Raw genomic sequence first — 17,614 nt, 5'->3', positions numbered from 1 at the left:
CGAATTCTTACTACAGCACAGTAACATACACGGTACAATGATGCACCTACTGTACTGCATTTGTCCTCTGCTATTTATTTTACCATCACAACTTAAATTTTTGTATTTCTTGCAGGTGACAGACGAGACTCGACCAAACCCGGCCCTCCAGGCGGAGATGGAGTAGGATTTACTCTGCTGCCAAACAGTGGAGGACCAAAACCTTCAAATCTGATCATGCAAATGCACAGATGTCCTTGAAAAACATCTGCATGTCGCTCAACATTTGATCATTATTTTATAAAGATTTTATTCCTTGTATGACTTTAATGGAAATATGCTTTTTTTGAATTTTAAATGAAAGACCACAGTTGATGAATGATTTAATAAATGAATAGTTGAAACTATTGACTTAATCTGTTGTCAGTTGTTCAATTTACTGAATATCTAAATGCTGATCTGGGTGTAAAATGAAGCTGTTGCTGCTGCAGATGGTATAGTTTACACTCAGTGGCCAGAGGGAATCATTAAAATCCACCTTAAGATGTCACATGACCAGAAATAGTCTGGCTCTGCAAACTCGTACACTTCCTTCATTGTAGAGGGCCTCACTCCAGTCTTTCTGAGACCGGAGGCTCTGAGGTTTTGTTTGCTGACGAGAAGTAGAAATGGGCGTGCTCAGTCTCAACCTCACAGCACAGTTCACTATACCAGCCCACTGTCGTTTAGATGGATCCATGGAAACTCTGCTTCGTTCTGCTTCTGCCACTCAGCGCTTATTCTCACAGCAAAGGTACCGCTCAAAAGATACTTTTTATCCTTGATTTAAGACCATGTGATGAACCTCTGTGGTTTTCTGACTATTATGATGTCCTCATATTTCTTTCCTGTGTTGTTTGCGGACTGTCAGAATAGTTTGTGTTTTACTTATTTTGGTGCAAAAGATCAAATGTAAAGATGGATTTAACAGCTTCAAGACCACTACATGCTGCCCATGACCTCTTCTTTAATTTTCTGCAGAATCTCGGGATCCGCTGCTGAAAATCATCAGCGAACAACCAGATTTGACTCCGATATGCAGCAATGAAACTCACGAGATCACAATGATAATGTGTAAGAACAGCACAGAGATGAGCCGAGGGAAAGAGTGTTACCTGCTTTACCGACACCCACGAGGCTTTAAACACAACTGTGACTCCAGGTTCACACTTAAGACGATAAATCAGACTGTGTTTCTGCACCTGGACAATTTAACACCAGCAGATAGTGGGAGCTTCACCTGTGAGTGTACACTTTATGATGGAATATACACTCTACAGCTCAACATCACTGTTCAAGGTAAAAACTAATCTATTTAAGGACACTCTTTTCAGTCCACTGGCTATTATAACAAAAAATATTTCTTTTTTTTAAATACAGAGAATAAAGACCCAACAAGCTCGACAGAAATGTCTTACAAAAGAAAGACATTTCTGTATACAATAATTGGCCTGACTGTCCTCCTAATCATCAGCATATCTGGACTCATCCTGGGAGTTATCTGCAGGAGAATTTTCCACCATAGGTAAGATAAGAGATAAATGTATGGATGAAGGTTATAGTGAGACCTTTTTATCATCTGATATCATTCCAGTAAAGGTTTCCTGGTTTACTTTGACACAAGCCAAAAACCTGCAGGAATAGTTGCAGACCAAGAAGCACACAGACGAGTAGCGTTTCCAAATGTGGAAGCGAGAGGTCAATTCACGAGGTGTCGCCCACAACCCACAGAAAGCAGAAGTCCAAAATGTCTTGTGTTCATGCACCTATAGATTTGTGTGATGGCTGATGCAAGTATTTGTTTTTTGAACTTTTCATGTGCTGCTTTTGTGTCATCAGACGACAAGAAGTGCCCATAACGATCCACCCTCAGCCGGTATGGTCCTCTTTGAAATGAAGCCTGCATTTTTGTCCACGTGCAATATACCCTAGAGACTTTTCTCTTAACCACTCTGTCCTTTTGTAGGAAGAGGACATTGAGCCATACGACGTCTTCATTCAGAAGGAGAACGTGCTGTATCTCACCAAAGTGCACAGCAGCACAGCTTAAAGAAATCCTAGAGCTGTTTTGTGCAGCATCTGCTGCTCGTTTCATGTCGTCCCTGTGAGTTGGAACAGGATCTGCCGTCTTGAGTCGTTAAAATCAAATGCACCTTAGTTCATTTATGTTGTAGAGGAAAATTTCCACCAGAATAAATATTTTTCTTAAAAGAACTTGACTTGTTCTTGAAGTGCCTGCTGTTTGGGTTTTAAAGTAAACAGCCTTCTCTGGTTATACTGATATTTTCAGTATTTTCTCAAAACCACTATTTTTAATCCCAACCCCCACCAACTATGTTATGTGGAGGGATGCTCTTTTTCAGGTTTTTATGAATATCAGACCATTCACTCACGTTTGTGTTAGTTGTTGGTGAGGTGTACGACTGGGCACAAGACACCTTCATGCTTCTTGTATGAACTTCCTGTTGTCACCCGCATGCACCACACAACTTTATCTGCTGTCTGTGTCAAGTGGAAATGCGCCTCGTAAAAGCTTGAGCTTGAATTTAAAGAAACGCCCCGTTGCAAAGGCCATCTGTGGTTTTCTGACACATTTTCTCACTGTGGTGAAAGATTATCCGTAACAATAACAGAAATGGACTTGGTTACACAGGAACGTAGGACAAACAATTCATTATGTGAGTGATTATGTACTGGTAAATTAACGATGAGCTAAAATTGAAACAAATGAAAAAAGAATCAGCCATGTTTCTGTAATTGATTCATAACGAAGTACTCCACTTTTAATGTAATGGAGGACCATGAAGTTGCCAAATGTACAATAATTATCATATTTGTATGATCATTTTGACTTCTGTACTGTATGATAACTTCACAAAGCCACTCACAACTATTTTTTCCCCATTGGTCTGATTTGGAATCAGATTTAGCAGATTAATTTGTTTCTGATCTTTCCTCTCTCACTCAGACAGGCCTCCTTAGTCCCTCGCCCCACGACGTCAGAAAACATTGCAAACTTGTTTCTCATCTGTTGTCGTATAGCGTGTGATTAATTCAACCTGAAAACAATAGTTTCAGGTTGTCTGTACTATAATTCGGTTTTGGCAGCACTGACTCATTATCTCTATCAGCAGTTGCCCAAATCCAGTAATTATTATTTGAGTTAATCGTCGAAAGGGGCTGTTGTTATTTTTGTGATTATTTCCATCATTTTCAGAAGAAAAACATCCACATTTGATCAGAAAAAGCACTTATTAACAAGTCAACTGTTAGTGTAAGATGTCTTTTTTCTTGTAACTCATTATTATCTACAAAATTATAGGTCATCATCAGTTGATGGTCAAGATTATTAGAAAAAGCAATCTATCAGTGTCTTTTAGGAGTTTACAATGACAGCTGCCTCTGTAAAACCCTTGGTCCAAGATGTTTTAGTCAGACTTTGGACACAAAGGACCACATTTTGTCAAGAAACACTAAAAATAAATATGCCATGAAGAGAGATGAACACAAGCTATAAATGGATTTATTTGACAACATCCAACATCATTACTACACATACATGGCATTACTACACATACATGGCAAAGCTTAAATACATTTATTTTTAATTGGTTATATTTGGAAAGTTAAAACCTAAGAACTACGGCGCTACAAAACTTTACATCTAGTACTTAGTGATGTTCGATACCACCGCTTTCCTTTCCGATCCGATTAAGTAAAATTCGGGTATTGGTGATACTGATTCGATACCGATGCATTGTGCAAATACACCTAATGTGCCCGGTAAATATAAATCATTTGCTGTATTTTAGATAGCTTAAGGATAAAATACACCAGAGTAACTTATTTAGCTATTTATTTTAAAGTCAGAAGTATACTGAGGTAGCGGCTTCATTCACAATATAGCCGAGCTATTACCACAACAGAAAAACAAAAAAAAAGTCTGAAAAAGGTGTTTCCATCACAAAAAAATCTTAGTAAATGAATAAAACCATTAGAATAAATAAAAAAATAAAATAAAAATCAAAAATAAGAACTACTATAAAAATGAAAATGAAAAAAAGTAGTTCCTACCAGCACATTGTCATTTAGACAAAATCTGAATAGTTTAGTTACTAATTAATGATACATTACCACAAATTATCAAATTATCAAAAGTATCGACATTTTCATTTGAGAATTGATTTTAGAGCATACAGACCTGGTATCGGAAGTATTGATATGTCAGTATTGATCCGCACATCACTCAGCAGGTGGTCCGTCTGCGCTGCGTCACTTCAGATGCTGGTCAACGCTTAAAGTAAGTAAATAAAAGTAAACAAAACTAACTTCACTTTTAATAATAGTTTTGTCTTATTTTATTAACATAAATCACACATAGACCTGGTACTCTTGGTTTTTTTTAGCATATGTGTTGTTGCTACACTTATGTGCTAATCAGTGACAGCCGCTCAGCGTTATCAAAGTTAACAATGACCCACTGTTTATTGTTGTAACTTCAGTTATTTTAGGATTTATGTGCCATTAAAGACAACTTATCTGACCTTTTTTTAATGATTTATATATCCTATAACTTAATATTGTCTTATTTTATTACACACTTTCATCAAAATTGCTTCATATCAAATCGCTCAATGCTTCCTGCAATATAATAGTTTTTATTGAGGACAGTCGTCAGGTGGTATTTCTATAAACATGTTCTGCATTTAGTGTTGTTCTTAATAAACTTCATCATTTACATTTCTCTCATGCAGAATTCATTAGTTATTCACCAACTTTACAGACAGTGAAATTTACTCAACTCTCCACAGCTGTGAAATAAATACGTTTGATACCGTCGCCTTTGTCAAAGACACATAATAAGAAACCGTTCATGAGGCTGAACTTCAGACTTTTGTCCACTAGATGGCGCCGTGTTACCTTGTTACCTAAAGCTGATGCCATACCAGTTATAGTTATTATGTAAGTTGTGAAACTACCTTGTCAGTATTATCAGCTGACTCAGAGCATGCATTCAAGAAATCCCCAAATTAGACAATCTAAGTCTTTAAAAAAATATTTGAACAATGTCCTAATCATATTTTGTTTTTATTGTTTCACATTGTTTGTTGAGAAAAAGGTCATTTTTAATTTGATGGTATAAGCGTGTCTTTAAAAAAGTTAGCCCTATTCACTGTTGTGTCTTCTTTTAACAAGTCTAAATAATTCTGGGGACCGTGGAGACCAGTTCCTGTAGTTTTAGGAGAATGTTGTCTCATTTTTGTCCAGTACAGGCTAGTTCCCGGCTCTTTTTTTGTGTCCTGATGTACCAGATGCTTTCAGTTGGACGCGGGTCATTCCAGCTCCTGTCTTGCAACTTTAATGGATGCAGTGTGTGGTTTACTGTAGCAATGTTTTGCTGAGAGATCCAAATCCTTCACTGAAGTAGTTTCTGCAAATAATTTCAAATTTTGATTTGTTGTGGATCATCTTCAAATACATGCTTTAGTAGCACCTACTTACCATAATCCCAATTCTTTTTTGATGTGATGCTCACATCAATTTTAAAATGAACTAAACATTTTTATGCGATTATAAAATGTCTCACTTTCAAGATTTTGTGTTTTCTGTGATCTGTTGAGAACAGAATAAGGGATTATAAGATTTCCAAGTCATTACATTCTGTTTTTCAACTTACATTTCACACAGATTTCCCATTTTTCAGACATGCACATGCCAAGGGAAATTAGATGAACTTTATTTTCTCTCATTTCCTAGCCGAACGACTGTTTTCTTCCCGAAACTTGATCTTCTTCTCCCATGAGGCTGTTTTCTTTGCCCACCCTCCTAGCTCCATAAAACGCCTAGAATGGTCATTAGACTTTGGAGACTGTGTTCCTCAGTCAACATTATTATTTGGAGCCTTCGTGGGTGCTAATGGGATGAAAAATAGGTCTCTTGCAATATGTTATAATTAAGACTTGGGAATGCAGCCTGCCTTGTGCTGGTGCAATTCTTTGTTTGAAAGGACGGTGCACGTGGAAAGAAAGGAAAATAGAGTGTAAACAATTATTGTCCAGGTCAGCTTTTGTAGTTCTTCGATCAAACTAACTTTAAAACCAGCATTTGATAGACAAACAACATCTTCTCCAGAGGTTATGACACTGTTATCTTCATGAAGGGCTGCTTGAGCTCATCTGAGCCAATTGAATTCTTTCTGGTAATTGCATGAAGTCAATGCTGAATCGTTTGGGTTTGGTACCACAAATTAACTCTCAGGGACTCAGCTGAAAACAGAGTCTTCAGGAGTTTCCTGATTAGATAATAATGAGTTGCTGATATTCCCTATAGCACTCTTGTGATTAGCAGCACGAGTGCAGCATGAAAAGTGTGGGAGCCTACTACTTTCGCTACATGCTTACTGTATATAAATAAAAGTAGAAGGAGACAGCAAAGGAGAAAGAAAAGAAAAGAAAAACAGACTTAACAAGATCACCAGTGGAGGAACACAGCAACATTAAATGAGAAGAGAAGACGTTCTTGCAGCTGAACAGTGTCATCCTCGGCTTACTTCATACTCGTTCAGCATTGTTTAACACTAATGAAGGCAACCTTTTGTGCGTTTGTGTTGAAGCGTTTTCCTGTGTCAGTATCCATGCACACCTGGTACGTTATTTACCAGACTATTTTGAGCCGTTAGCGTTATTCTTTTACAAAGAAAGAGCGATCAAAAGTCTCTTTGGATTGCAAGGAAAAAAATCTTGCAAATGTGAAAAATTGTGAAACATAATAATACTTTGCAACATTAATACAAGAAAACCCTTAGAAATACTTTGACTTTTATCATCTTTATCACCTTTGGTTTGCTGTTTATTATGCCAGTATATTGTGCAGACTTAGACAAACTTGTTGGCTCCATTAAAAATAAAAAAAGATAGAAAAACCCATAACGGTCACTGAAATAATTTGAAACTGACAAAAGTAATAATAGATAATTTAATGAACACTGACTCATGCGATCAGTGTTTTTTTCTTCCTTTTAAAGGGAAGGCACCAACAAATGTGTCCACAGCTATGTTTATATCAAGTGGCAATCACTTGGTTGCATTCTGCAATATCGCCACTAGATGCCAGCCTCACCTTTGTTTGAAGATCTTCTGCATTATTGGTCAGGCTTGTTTGAGCCAGATGATTTCTTCCACCCATCCATGGATGGAGAGGTATCCATCCATCCATCCACCCATCAGTGTCTTGATAAAAATGCATTCTCTCTGATTATCAATGAACTCTGTAAATTGTTGGCACCATTAAAACAGATCTATAAATCAACAAAACTATGATCAGTCATTTTTTGTCTCTACAGTTACAGGTTATTACCTGGTAAGTCGGAACAAAGCTGATGTCCTGACACACTGTTAGACAGGAATGCAGGTTATTTCCCCTGTTGGGCAGATGTTGCGTAAGATAACTCAGTGCTTCAAAACAAACCAGCTGCAAATTTCTGCTGAATTTCTTTGCAAGTTCATTCTATCTGTATTTCCACACAGCACGCAACCGTGTATCGAGTAACTGTAATTTCTTTTGCTGCACCTTTTTTTTTCTTCATGTAATCGAAGGAAGATTTGGACAAACAGAGCTCTTACTTTTGTTTTTTTTCCCTGCCTGGTCTTCCCCTGCTAACTTTGACATTCCCTTTTACTTACAGAGGAAGTAGAAGATTTTGAGCGTCTCCCTGAAATCCCCGACTCCATGGTGAGTAGTTTGTGCTTCCTATTTTCACGTTGACACCTCCACTGTGCTGTGTTTAGAGCCCCCCGCCCCCCTTTGTTGCTGGATTACACTGATCAGAAGTCAGTACTTGTGCAGAGCTGGAATTGATGGTAATGATTATTCGAGGTCAGGAGAATTCTGTCAGCACATTTTGTGGAAACTAGTCAGCTCTTCTGGTTGATGTTGTCCGCTCAGAGTCTTTGCACTTTATCAACTCAACCTTCGGTCAGTGGCCGCTGTGTGTTCTGTGTGGCAAGATTATCAAAATGGTGATTATGCCAGGTACGTGACGGAACAGGCAAGTGACAACTGTTTGCATGAGAGAGAATTTAAAGCAGCATAGAAACAAGTTATGACTTGTTTGTGACTTGCGAGCGACACCTAAGCCACCAGGCTTTTGCATGTCATATGCATCATCATCTGAATGAGAGAACAACTTATGGCGTGATTAGTAAGCAGGGACTTGAAACAAGCAACTTAGACCCCAAACTAACACGTACAAATCTTAAAGTGGGTTTAAATTAGTAACTCCAGTACTATGTAATTGTTTGAGAATGACCCTGACTAAGAATGAAAGCAAGCGGATTTAGGTTCAAGGTTTGTTTTGATTGGTCAAGTCCTTGGAAGTTTGCCAATAGGCAAGCCCAGTCATGGACACCCACAGCTCTTGTCACGCACACACATTTTCAATAGATCATCATGTTATCAACATTCTCAGCATTTCCTTTTACTGACCTCAGCACATCACACCCTTCCTTGCACTTATGTTCCAGAATCGAATCTAAATGTGGATGTGGACAGTAATAAGCTTTGACTAGAGCTGGGTGTCTGTGCTTAGTAGAGATGAACGCCAGCTCACTCAGATAAATGTCTGCATATAGTGTTGACTGCATGGCACCATTCTGCAGAACCAACAGGCCTGGGAGGAGGTGTTGTTCATGAAACTTCCTCTGCAGAGTGTTGCAAAAAACTGTGTCCACGAGGCCAAGGTACTTTCAGCAAAAGCCTAAAATCACTTTTGCATTTCCTTGTTTAATCCGTTCTTGCTAAATTTGATCACATAGCAGAATCTTAAAGGGAAACTCTTCAGGTGATTATCTGAAGAACCGTGCAGCTTAACTTGAAATGAGTGAAATGTTACTGACGGCCTGTCCAGGGTGTACCCATGTCCTCCGTCCAAGGACAGCAAGGACGGGCCCCCGCACACCCCCGTGACCCTAAACAGGAATGAGGTAGTCATAGAAGACGGATGGAGGGAGGGAATAAAATGTAGCTATCACTTTATAAATCAGAATATACTGGCGAACTATAAAAAAAGGACATAAAATATACTATAAATCAGTTTATGAGTTATACAGAAACTCCTCTGTCTGCTCATTGGAGGGTTTATTTCTTTTTTTTATTGTTTCCAACATTCATATATGTATTATGCAGTTATCAGATAAATTGTTTTGATGTGGGAAGAAAACTCTAGTCATGTTATTTTGCATGTTTTCTTTCCACTTGACTGATCGAAGTATTAAAATAGAAGCACAAATATTTATCAAGCAGTGCTTCAACTTTGTCGGCCCTATTCTGTATTTTCATTGGTAATTAAGTGACCTTACAGAGAAACCCTCACCTCTTTCTTGCAAAACACAAAACGTGAAGTTTGAAACTTCGAAAAATGAAGTAGCTTGGCGACTGACTACCAGTCTGTGACAATTTGTCACAGGTGCAGAGAGACATGTTTAAAAATGAGAAGTGACCCCTGCGACCAAATTGGCCCACTTTTGTGGTCTAATTTAGGTTTTATTGGGGGTGCAGGGACTTTCACTCTTGCACACGCTGATACGATTACAGCACAAGCCGATGGCCTGCGGTGTCAGATTCTAATTTGAAACCGCAGGTATTGGGTGGCAGGTAAGGATGGTACTTCCCTGCTCCAGAAATAAGATGTTTATCTCTCGATAGTGAAAATGATAACTTAATTACCGGTAGTCCATAATTGATCCCAGTCTTCCAAATTGCACCATTTATTACAGTTGAGATTACGTTAGGACACACCGATATGATTCATTTCCTCTTAGCAATGATTCACACTTTGGTGACTATTCCATTGAGTTTCTTATAAACTGAAAAAGAAACATTGTTGAGAATGTGCTACACTGCTCACCAGCTTAAATGTTTTTAAAATCAGATTAATATTTTCCGAATCAAAAATTAGTTTATTCCTCCAAATACTTGGCAACAACATCGCAGAAAGAATCTGGAACAAGGTGATCAGCATTTAGGTTCTTTCCTGTTAAGTGACAACCGTTTAAGAATTAAAGGGAATTAAACTGTAAAACTTCCCCTTCTTGCTGCTTTTGCAAACAGTCCTACGTAAGCGATGGAAGATTTACCATCGTTTACTGGCTGAGAAACCCACACTAACATGACAGGGATTTTTAAAGGACAAAGTAAGCACAACCACAACATAGCGGATATAACTCTACTCTTGGGTTAACCGTGATGTGCAGTTAACACATTTCTTGAAACATTAAGCTGTGATGCAACAGTGAGAAATGTGGGAAAGATTCACCCCTTTTTTAAATGCAGTCTCTGTACAAACTTACAGTAACACCGATCAGGACTTCCTGAAGTGAATCACTTCCATTGACCATGTATCGTGAGAAGTGTTTGGTGAAGGCAAAACCAGCTTAAATGTCGATTAGTGACACTGTGTAAAAAATATATGCCCTCATACATTTAGGGAAGTGGCATCATACTTGTACATTTTTACTTTCTTTATTTTTAATGAAGTGAGTCATAGTTTACTGTTATCTAGTCATCTAAAACATCTCAGTATGAATCTAAACTGGAAGGAAATATAATTGCAGTTCCGTGTTTCACCAACGGGGGTCGCTAGTAGTAGCCAGTAATAGTCAGTCTCCATTTACTCCCATGTGTCCAACTTTGTACAGAAATAAACATATTTATAACCTATTTTGAAAACATTTATTTCCTCTGCATCTTGCATCGAATGGTCATCTAGTCAAACAATTTTTGGCTCGCATTACTTCAACCGGATCACTCACCAACAACTCGACACTCTCGGTCGCCCTGGCAACTGGGTTTGGTCAACCTGCAAAACTATCCTGCGACCATCGTTTCTCCATGATTCGTGACTGACCGAGTGACCACCAGTCCCAGGAAACCTCCACGAGTCCTTGTTTCAGCTCTGGCAGCACTTCCTTTTTAGATGTTGTTTTGGTAGCGAAATCTGAAATGCAGATGTTTAGGCACATTTGATGAAAACAAATGCAAGATAAAATGAGTTTGCTTGTAAATTGTCACAAGCTTAGCATGCAGGCATTCGAAATAAGTCTTCAGAGAAACTAAAGGTCACATCACAAGTGTTTTTTTTACATGATCTATGGTCAGACTTCTTTGCTGACAAAAGTATCGTCACATTGTTTCGCAGATGTTTACATCCCCTCCTCAGGGTGGACTTCCCCACGGACATCAACATGGGCTTGAGTGAAACACGCGTGTGAGAAATCACGAGTGTGATCACGCTTGCTAACACATTAATTTGAATTTGGCTGCGTAAGCAGAAGGTGCTTAAACCTTGAAACAACAACAACAGTAGGAAACTTCTCTTTTTTGGTTTATGTCGGTCAGTTTTTTGCAGGCTTGAGGTGTCATACATGTTTACTGTCATAAGCAGAAGTATTTACTGGATCTTACAGTCGTGATAAGATGAAATTTTAAAATGTAGAGTGACATCAAACATTTAAAATAAAGTGAATAAATAAATAAATATATGTATATCTATCAAAATGTGTATTTTGAAATAATTTAAAGTAACTGGGTATTCAGTATTATTTTCTCACTATAATTATTTTTATAAATCACAGGGGTTTTGAATGATGACTCTTCCTTACAGTTTTGTTTTGAAGCATACAAAACAAAAATTAAAAATCCTAATTCACCAGATACACTGATGCATCTTCTGACATAAGAGAAAAAACACCCGAGTCACCACAGTTGGTTTCATTTTCATTTACAGCAGCTGTATAAAGCTCCTCCTTGAGCAAAAGCTGAGAAGTTACTGCTGCACTGAAGCAAAATGCTGCTGTTCTTGTTTGTTGTCAGCTGGCTGGTGAAAGGTAAGTGATATGACAGGAGAGGGTAACCTCTTCCCATTTTTACTGTCTTACAGGATCCAGTCTTTGTCACAGTCATGTAATATGTGGCTCTTACTGAATGTGCAGTTATTATATAATTGTATAAGACTTTAGAGGCTTTGAAGGACATTGATCAGTGCTGTTTTGTAAGTTTACTTATGAAATTCAGTTATTATTTTTTATTATGAATCTTTATTTCGGCTTGTACACACTTTTTTAAAAAACAAGATGAAAAGGTAAAAAAAAACATTTCTTTTGCCGAAAAGGTGTAGGCTGAAGCCGTAGCTTATAGTGCCTACCCTTTTTTTCTTATGATCAGCTTAAATATGAGACATTAGCATTACTCCGTGGAAACAAACAATACATAAAGAAGACAAAAATAAGTAAGACAAAATATAAAATTGATGTTTCACATTCTAAAATGTTTTTGATAGTATACTTTATAATTATAGTGTTAATTATATTTATTTACAGTATTCTTTAAACATTTCCTTAAACTTGAAGATAGAACTACACATTTTTAGGTCGTTGTTACAACTATTCCAAATTCCTCTAGCCTTAATTGATCTACATCTCTTTTTAATATTATTTTTTGCTGTAGTCATCTCAAACATGAGTTTCCCCCTCAGATCATAGCGGGTTTCTTTTATTTGGAACAGGTCCTGAATGTAGTTTGGTAGCAGTTTCTGCTGGGCTTTAAAGGCAAATAAAATAGTTTTCTGCTCTACTATATCATGGAATTTTAAAGTATTATAAGTAAGTAAGTAATTTTGATGCACTGTGTTTTAACTTCACTGTATTTCAGAGGTGATATTTCACCTTTAATTGATCTGGCAGCTAAAGTTACTTTACAGGATGAGATAAATATAGCATGGAAATAAAAATGCATTGTTATGCAGTAAAAATGAGCCTTGTCACAGGATAGAAAATGAGTAAAGTCTGCTTAAACCATAAAACCTGTCAATGCTGCTGTATCAGTAATGGTGCAATTTTAATTTGGTGTACATTATACTTTTAAGAGCATTAGTTCCTAATAATCTAATTTAAGTCAGTGGTTTTACTAGTTGAATTTCAAGGAAGTATCTTTTTTGGTCAACGCTATGTATTACTGAAAACTATAAAGCTGTATTGTATCCGTATTTCCAGATGTGGCATCAAAAATTCAAGTATATGGAAACGCCACAGCTGAATACGGTGGAGAGGCTATTTGCGGCTGCACAGCGCCCACCTCGAAAGGTAAATACCTACTCTCCAATGCTCTGCGGTCATATATCAGGTCATAAATGTTATCTGCTGCTTCCCGCACGCAAAATGTGTTTGCCTGACCATCTGGCATCCGGACAGGTGTGCTCCAGGTCACGTGGCAGAGGCTGTTTAAAGACGAGTCCATCGAGAACTTGGCCACGTACAGCAAGCGATTTGGACAGCAAGTAAATGAGCCGTACAAAGGAAAAGTGACCTTCACAGAGGCCACTCTGAACTCGTCCTCGATAACTCTGAGGAACGTCGCATGGGGAGATGAAGGCTGCTACATTTGTTCCTTCAACGCTTATCCTGACGGGTCCAAAAGGGACGAGATCTGTCTCACAGTCAAAGGTAAATCGAGGATGAGTGGAATAATCCCCTCACACAGTTTTGCCTCATTTATTATTCCCAAGCAAGGACGTTCATTTTTCTGAAGAAAACACCCCTGTTGTCTTTAAAATCCGCTAAACACGTTCACATTTTCTAATGCTTACAAGACTATTTACACTTTGGACCTTTGGATGTAAAACATGAATGCACGGAGATTGTTAAACACATGGTGACAAATGTCTATCTTTTCCATTAAAGGGATATCAACTGTAAGCACGAGCCATGTTCCTGGCCGTGGTGAGGGGGGTGAGAGGGAGGACGTATTCACCTGCTCAGCCACGGGTAAACCAGCTCCGACCATTGACTGGGACTCGCCCGGCGCCATCGTCGTAGACCGAACTGAGACGACTGTGGTCAAGAACAGCGACAACACGTTCACCAGCAGCCGTAACCTGACTCTGAGACTCCCTGCGGACTCGTGCTCGTACGTGGAGTGCGTGCTGAACAGTGGAAGTACAGGGCACAGAAGAGAGAGGATCCCTTTCCCTTGTGGACCAGGAATCAACACAGCAGGTAAATCATTTAAAAGCCACGGTTAACTGTAAAGGGCTTGGTTCCCGACAGTTGACTCATGGACAGTTATGAGTTAAAGGGAGTTTGAGGCTAAATTTGGAGCGGAAAGAAACACTTTGCAAGGAATTCCTATCAGTTGCAGTTTGACTAACCAGGCTGCCTGGTAGTGATGTCACACTAACCAATCCCTATTCATCTGTTCCTGGACACAGCAGCTGAGGAAATCCCTCAAATTCAATTCAATTCCTGTTCCAGTTTATTTCCTCAAGGAAGTGAGAATAAATGACAATGTCATATGGCCCCAAACATCAATCAAAGGAAAGCTGTGACTAACAGGACAAGAAATGTATATTATCTGAGTCATCTGAGTCAGCGACTCAGTTTCACTTTTATGTAGGTTTTGTATTCAAGGAAAGCCCATGTCATGCTTCCCTGAGTTCTGCTGGTAAACCGGCTCTCTGGGGAGGTCATCAAACAAATAGCAGAAGTTTGTTCTTATACTAAAAGTATAAGTGCCACCGTGAGCCCCTCCCTTCCTCTTTTTGGGAAATATCTGATGCCTTAATTTCAGTAATGACCAACTATGTGCCGTTTCTCCTCAGGGAATCAGCCCTCTCGGTCACACGTTGCAGTGGCCATCACCTTTGTAGTCGTGATCGCCGTCTGCATTGTTGTTGTTGCAGTTTTACTAAAGCGAAAAAGGTAAGACTGGGGCATTGACTTCTCTGTATATTTGCAGCAGTTTGGTTTAATTATCAATCTGCGAAGCACAGTTTAATAAAGGGCTTTTCTCTCTTTCTGGCAGGTGGAGTTACTTGAGGAGCAAAGATGAGAGTACCGCTGGCTCGACCCCATTAAGTACTGACAGAGTAGAACAGGAAAACATTCCTTAAGCCTTTTGTTTTTCATACATCTTTAAAGTCAATAAGCTAAAGCAAAACAAAAAGCAGCTATCAGGAGTTTAGGTTTCCGAGGCAACTTTAGCATGAGGCGTGTTTGTGAAAGGGCATGGATTGTCCTCCGCTTTCATATTGACCCCATGTGAATTGCCCACTTGTTTATTTATGTCCTTGACGTCAGTGGGGCTTAAGAGACCTGTTATGCAACCTTGTACCTGAACTGAAACCACTGTCAGGATCCATATTCATTTCTTTTTTTAGTTTATTTTCATCTCACATGGACCCAACATATAAACATTGAGGTGTTTTTTGTTCTACAGCCTGCTTGAGTTCATTATAACCTGCACGCTGCACTTTAATTTTAATAAGCTCAGGCTTTGAAAAATGTAAAGATTTGGAAACCAGGTGAAGGGGAAAGAGAATGTTGAAGTGTTAGAGGAGGTTAAAAGGAGGACAGAAATGTGATTTATAAATAACAAACATGCTTTGAAAGCAGTTTAGGATTTGTCAGAGCTGAGAGCTGCAGCGCGATAACGAAAGTTGTGTTCAAGCGGGTCATGAGGGTAGATTATATCAACACAAGCAGCTGATGTGTTTCAGAGGAAATGAAAGCCAACGAAAGTCAGACGAAGTCTTACGCAGTGGCGCCATCTAGTGGTCACTGACAGACCCAGGCAGCACACAGAGAATGTAATATCTAGATGCACCAATCAGCTGGAGATTGAAATGAAATGATTTCCGTCTGAACGGCCACAACCATTTCCCCCCTCTTTTGGGTTCTCTACTTTTACCATATGCATCAGCCTAGAAGTGTAAAGCAGATAAATCAGAGAGTAACGAAAACATCTGAGATGCAAAATTCGATACAGACCCATAACAGGGCATCAGCCCACTGAGCATGCTACGTGCATCATCTTAGACTGACAAAGGTTAAGAGAGTTTTTTATTTATTTTTGTATTTATTGATTTATTTTATCAGTAGACCATAGAGCCAGCAGCCTTTTCATTCATGGTGATTTAAGTTAACGTAGACAATTTATTTTAGCTGTAAGAAAGAAAATCAGCTAAACTTGTTTGTGGCCAATCAGACCATGAAAATCTGTCAGGCTTGTGATCTTTGATTTCCTTTGTGAAATAATAACTGTTACCTCATTTATAATACCTGTATAATATATATTTTATTTATTTTGCACTTGCAGTTTGCACATTGTATTAATTTTAAATGTTATTTATTGCTTTAAACTAACTAAGTAATACCTAAAAATGCACATTTGTTTGATAGTGGTTCAGATGGTTGAGCAGGTTGTCCAATGATTCAGGGATTGTTGGTTCAAATCCCGCTCCCTCAATCATCTGTCATTCTGTCCTCGGGCAAAACACCTCACCCTCTATGTGAGGGCATGGCTGGTGTGTGAATGTTTCAGTGGTGGTCGGAGAGCCATGCTTTCAAACAAATGTCTCCTCTATCCATGTTGTAACAAACCTTTTGTTTATGTTTCTTATTCATTTATTTTGAGATGTATTTATTTGTAATTAGCTCATGAGTTAATGTATTATTAGTTATATATGTAGTTAATGTAATATTTGTTGAGTGGATGTGTGTTGTTTTTGTGAGCTATAGGACAGTTGAATTTTCCTTTGGATTAGTTCATCAGCTAAATCAATAACAAAGTGCAAATTATCCATCATACTGTACACGTGTAGGACAATTTATACAACCGGAAAAATAAATTATGATCCATATGCTTCATTGAATTCTTTGATATCGTAATGCTCTTTTTTTCAACTCAGTTGACCACTTGACCACTGGATGCTGTCGTTTACCGTGATTATACTTGAAATAAAAATGATAGATGAACTTTATCTGACAGTGCAAAAAAGGACAAACTAATTAAACTGGCCTGAAAAAAATGATGCGAATGTCAATTTAGCATTTTATTGCAAAACCTTTTATTAATCGCTGCAATCACGTGATTTCTGTAATTCAATGACACTTCTGCACCTATAAACTAGAGTTTTCGTGCACTCGTGAACAAACTGCTAAACTGTTCCAGGTTTGGATTGCTTTTCGTCCAGATTGGGATGTTTTCAACTAATTATTTGAAATTTTTTCATTTGATTATTTTACTATTATTTCATTTTATGACATTTTATCTTGTTTTTCCAGAAACATCACTGAGTCTGTAATTTAGTAAAAAGTCAGACTTGAAAATAAGTCTGTCTGGTTTTATTAATTGTTGCCACATATTTGCAGGTAACAAGATTTTTTTTCTCTGGCTGAATTTCGTATTAATAATTTCGCTTGGAAGAAGTAAAGTCATAAATGAAACAAATCAAGTTCAACGGCTTTGACCGTGAGACGCCCACCTGTGGTGACGCCCACCTGTGGTGACGTCACAGGATTGTACCATTTAGATGGGGGCAACTAACGTTATGATCCATTAATTAGTCATGTTATTAAGAAATAATTAGCTATTCTTGATCATGTAACAGTTTCAAGGACTTTATGGTGTGTTGTAAATGTGTTTTTTATTTAAGTATGTGTTTTTATTTTGTTGCTGATTAAAGTGTTTTCATGGTATGTTACCCCCACGTATCTTGTTTCGTTTTCTTGTTCCCTTTTTTTAAATTAGGCGGTTGATTTGAATT

General features: G+C 38.2%; 2 protein-coding genes across 3 annotated transcripts; both read left to right on the top strand.

Annotated features, from left to right (window-relative positions):
- Positions 1-689: 689 nt before the first annotated feature.
- LOC133425088 (uncharacterized) lies at positions 690-2,232 on the top strand. Its single transcript, XM_061715769.1, has 5 exons — positions 690-772; positions 1,000-1,317; positions 1,399-1,543; positions 1,858-1,894; positions 1,985-2,232. Exons 1-5 carry the CDS (start codon positions 709-711, stop codon positions 2,066-2,068), a joined length of 648 nt encoding a protein of 215 aa, XP_061571753.1. The 5' UTR covers positions 690-708; the 3' UTR covers positions 2,069-2,232.
- Positions 2,233-7,441: 5,209 nt separating this feature from the next.
- Positions 7,442-17,601, top strand: LOC133424871 (OX-2 membrane glycoprotein-like). Of its 2 annotated transcripts, XM_061715431.1 has the most exons (7): positions 7,442-7,749; positions 11,801-11,900; positions 13,065-13,154; positions 13,263-13,514; positions 13,752-14,066; positions 14,669-14,768; positions 14,872-17,601. In XM_061715431.1, the coding sequence occupies exons 2-7, from the start codon at positions 11,861-11,863 to the stop codon at positions 14,957-14,959; spliced, it is 885 nt and encodes a 294-aa protein (XP_061571415.1). In that variant the 5' UTR covers positions 7,442-7,749; positions 11,801-11,860; the 3' UTR covers positions 14,960-17,601. The 2 variants fall into 2 exon arrangements, with proteins under 2 accessions (XP_061571415.1, XP_061571416.1); XM_061715432.1 differs by lacking the exon at positions 7,442-7,749 and having other exon boundaries at positions 11,657-11,900.
- Positions 17,602-17,614: the final 13 nt, after the last annotated feature.

Source organism: Cololabis saira, chromosome 24 (assembly GCF_033807715.1).
Source record: "Cololabis saira isolate AMF1-May2022 chromosome 24, fColSai1.1, whole genome shotgun sequence".
Taxonomy (NCBI): Eukaryota; Metazoa; Chordata; class Actinopteri; order Beloniformes; family Belonidae; genus Cololabis; species Cololabis saira.
Note: the sequence above shows the minus strand (reverse complement) of the source record. Positions and strands in the feature narration are given on the sequence as shown.

What these genes read in the sequence shown, in the direction of transcription:
- LOC133425088 (XM_061715769.1), top strand. Translation starts at nt 709, where the DNA reads ATGGATCCATGGAAACTCTGCTTCGTTCTGCTTCTGCCACTCAGCGCT. An exon ending in CGCTTATTCTCACAGCAAAG is followed by an intron (nt 773 to 999) that starts GTACCGCTCAAA and finishes AATTTTCTGCAG; the next exon opens with AATCTCGGGATCCGCTGCTG. An exon ending in GCTCAACATCACTGTTCAAG is followed by an intron (nt 1,318 to 1,398) that starts GTAAAAACTAAT and finishes TTTTAAATACAG; the next exon opens with AGAATAAAGACCCAACAAGC.
- LOC133424871 (XM_061715431.1), top strand. Translation starts at nt 11,861, where the DNA reads ATGCTGCTGTTCTTGTTTGTTGTCAGCTGGCTGGTGAAAG. An exon ending in CACAGCGCCCACCTCGAAAG is followed by an intron (nt 13,155 to 13,262) that starts GTAAATACCTAC and finishes GCATCCGGACAG; the next exon opens with GTGTGCTCCAGGTCACGTGG. An exon ending in ACCAGGAATCAACACAGCAG is followed by an intron (nt 14,067 to 14,668) that starts GTAAATCATTTA and finishes GTTTCTCCTCAG; the next exon opens with GGAATCAGCCCTCTCGGTCA.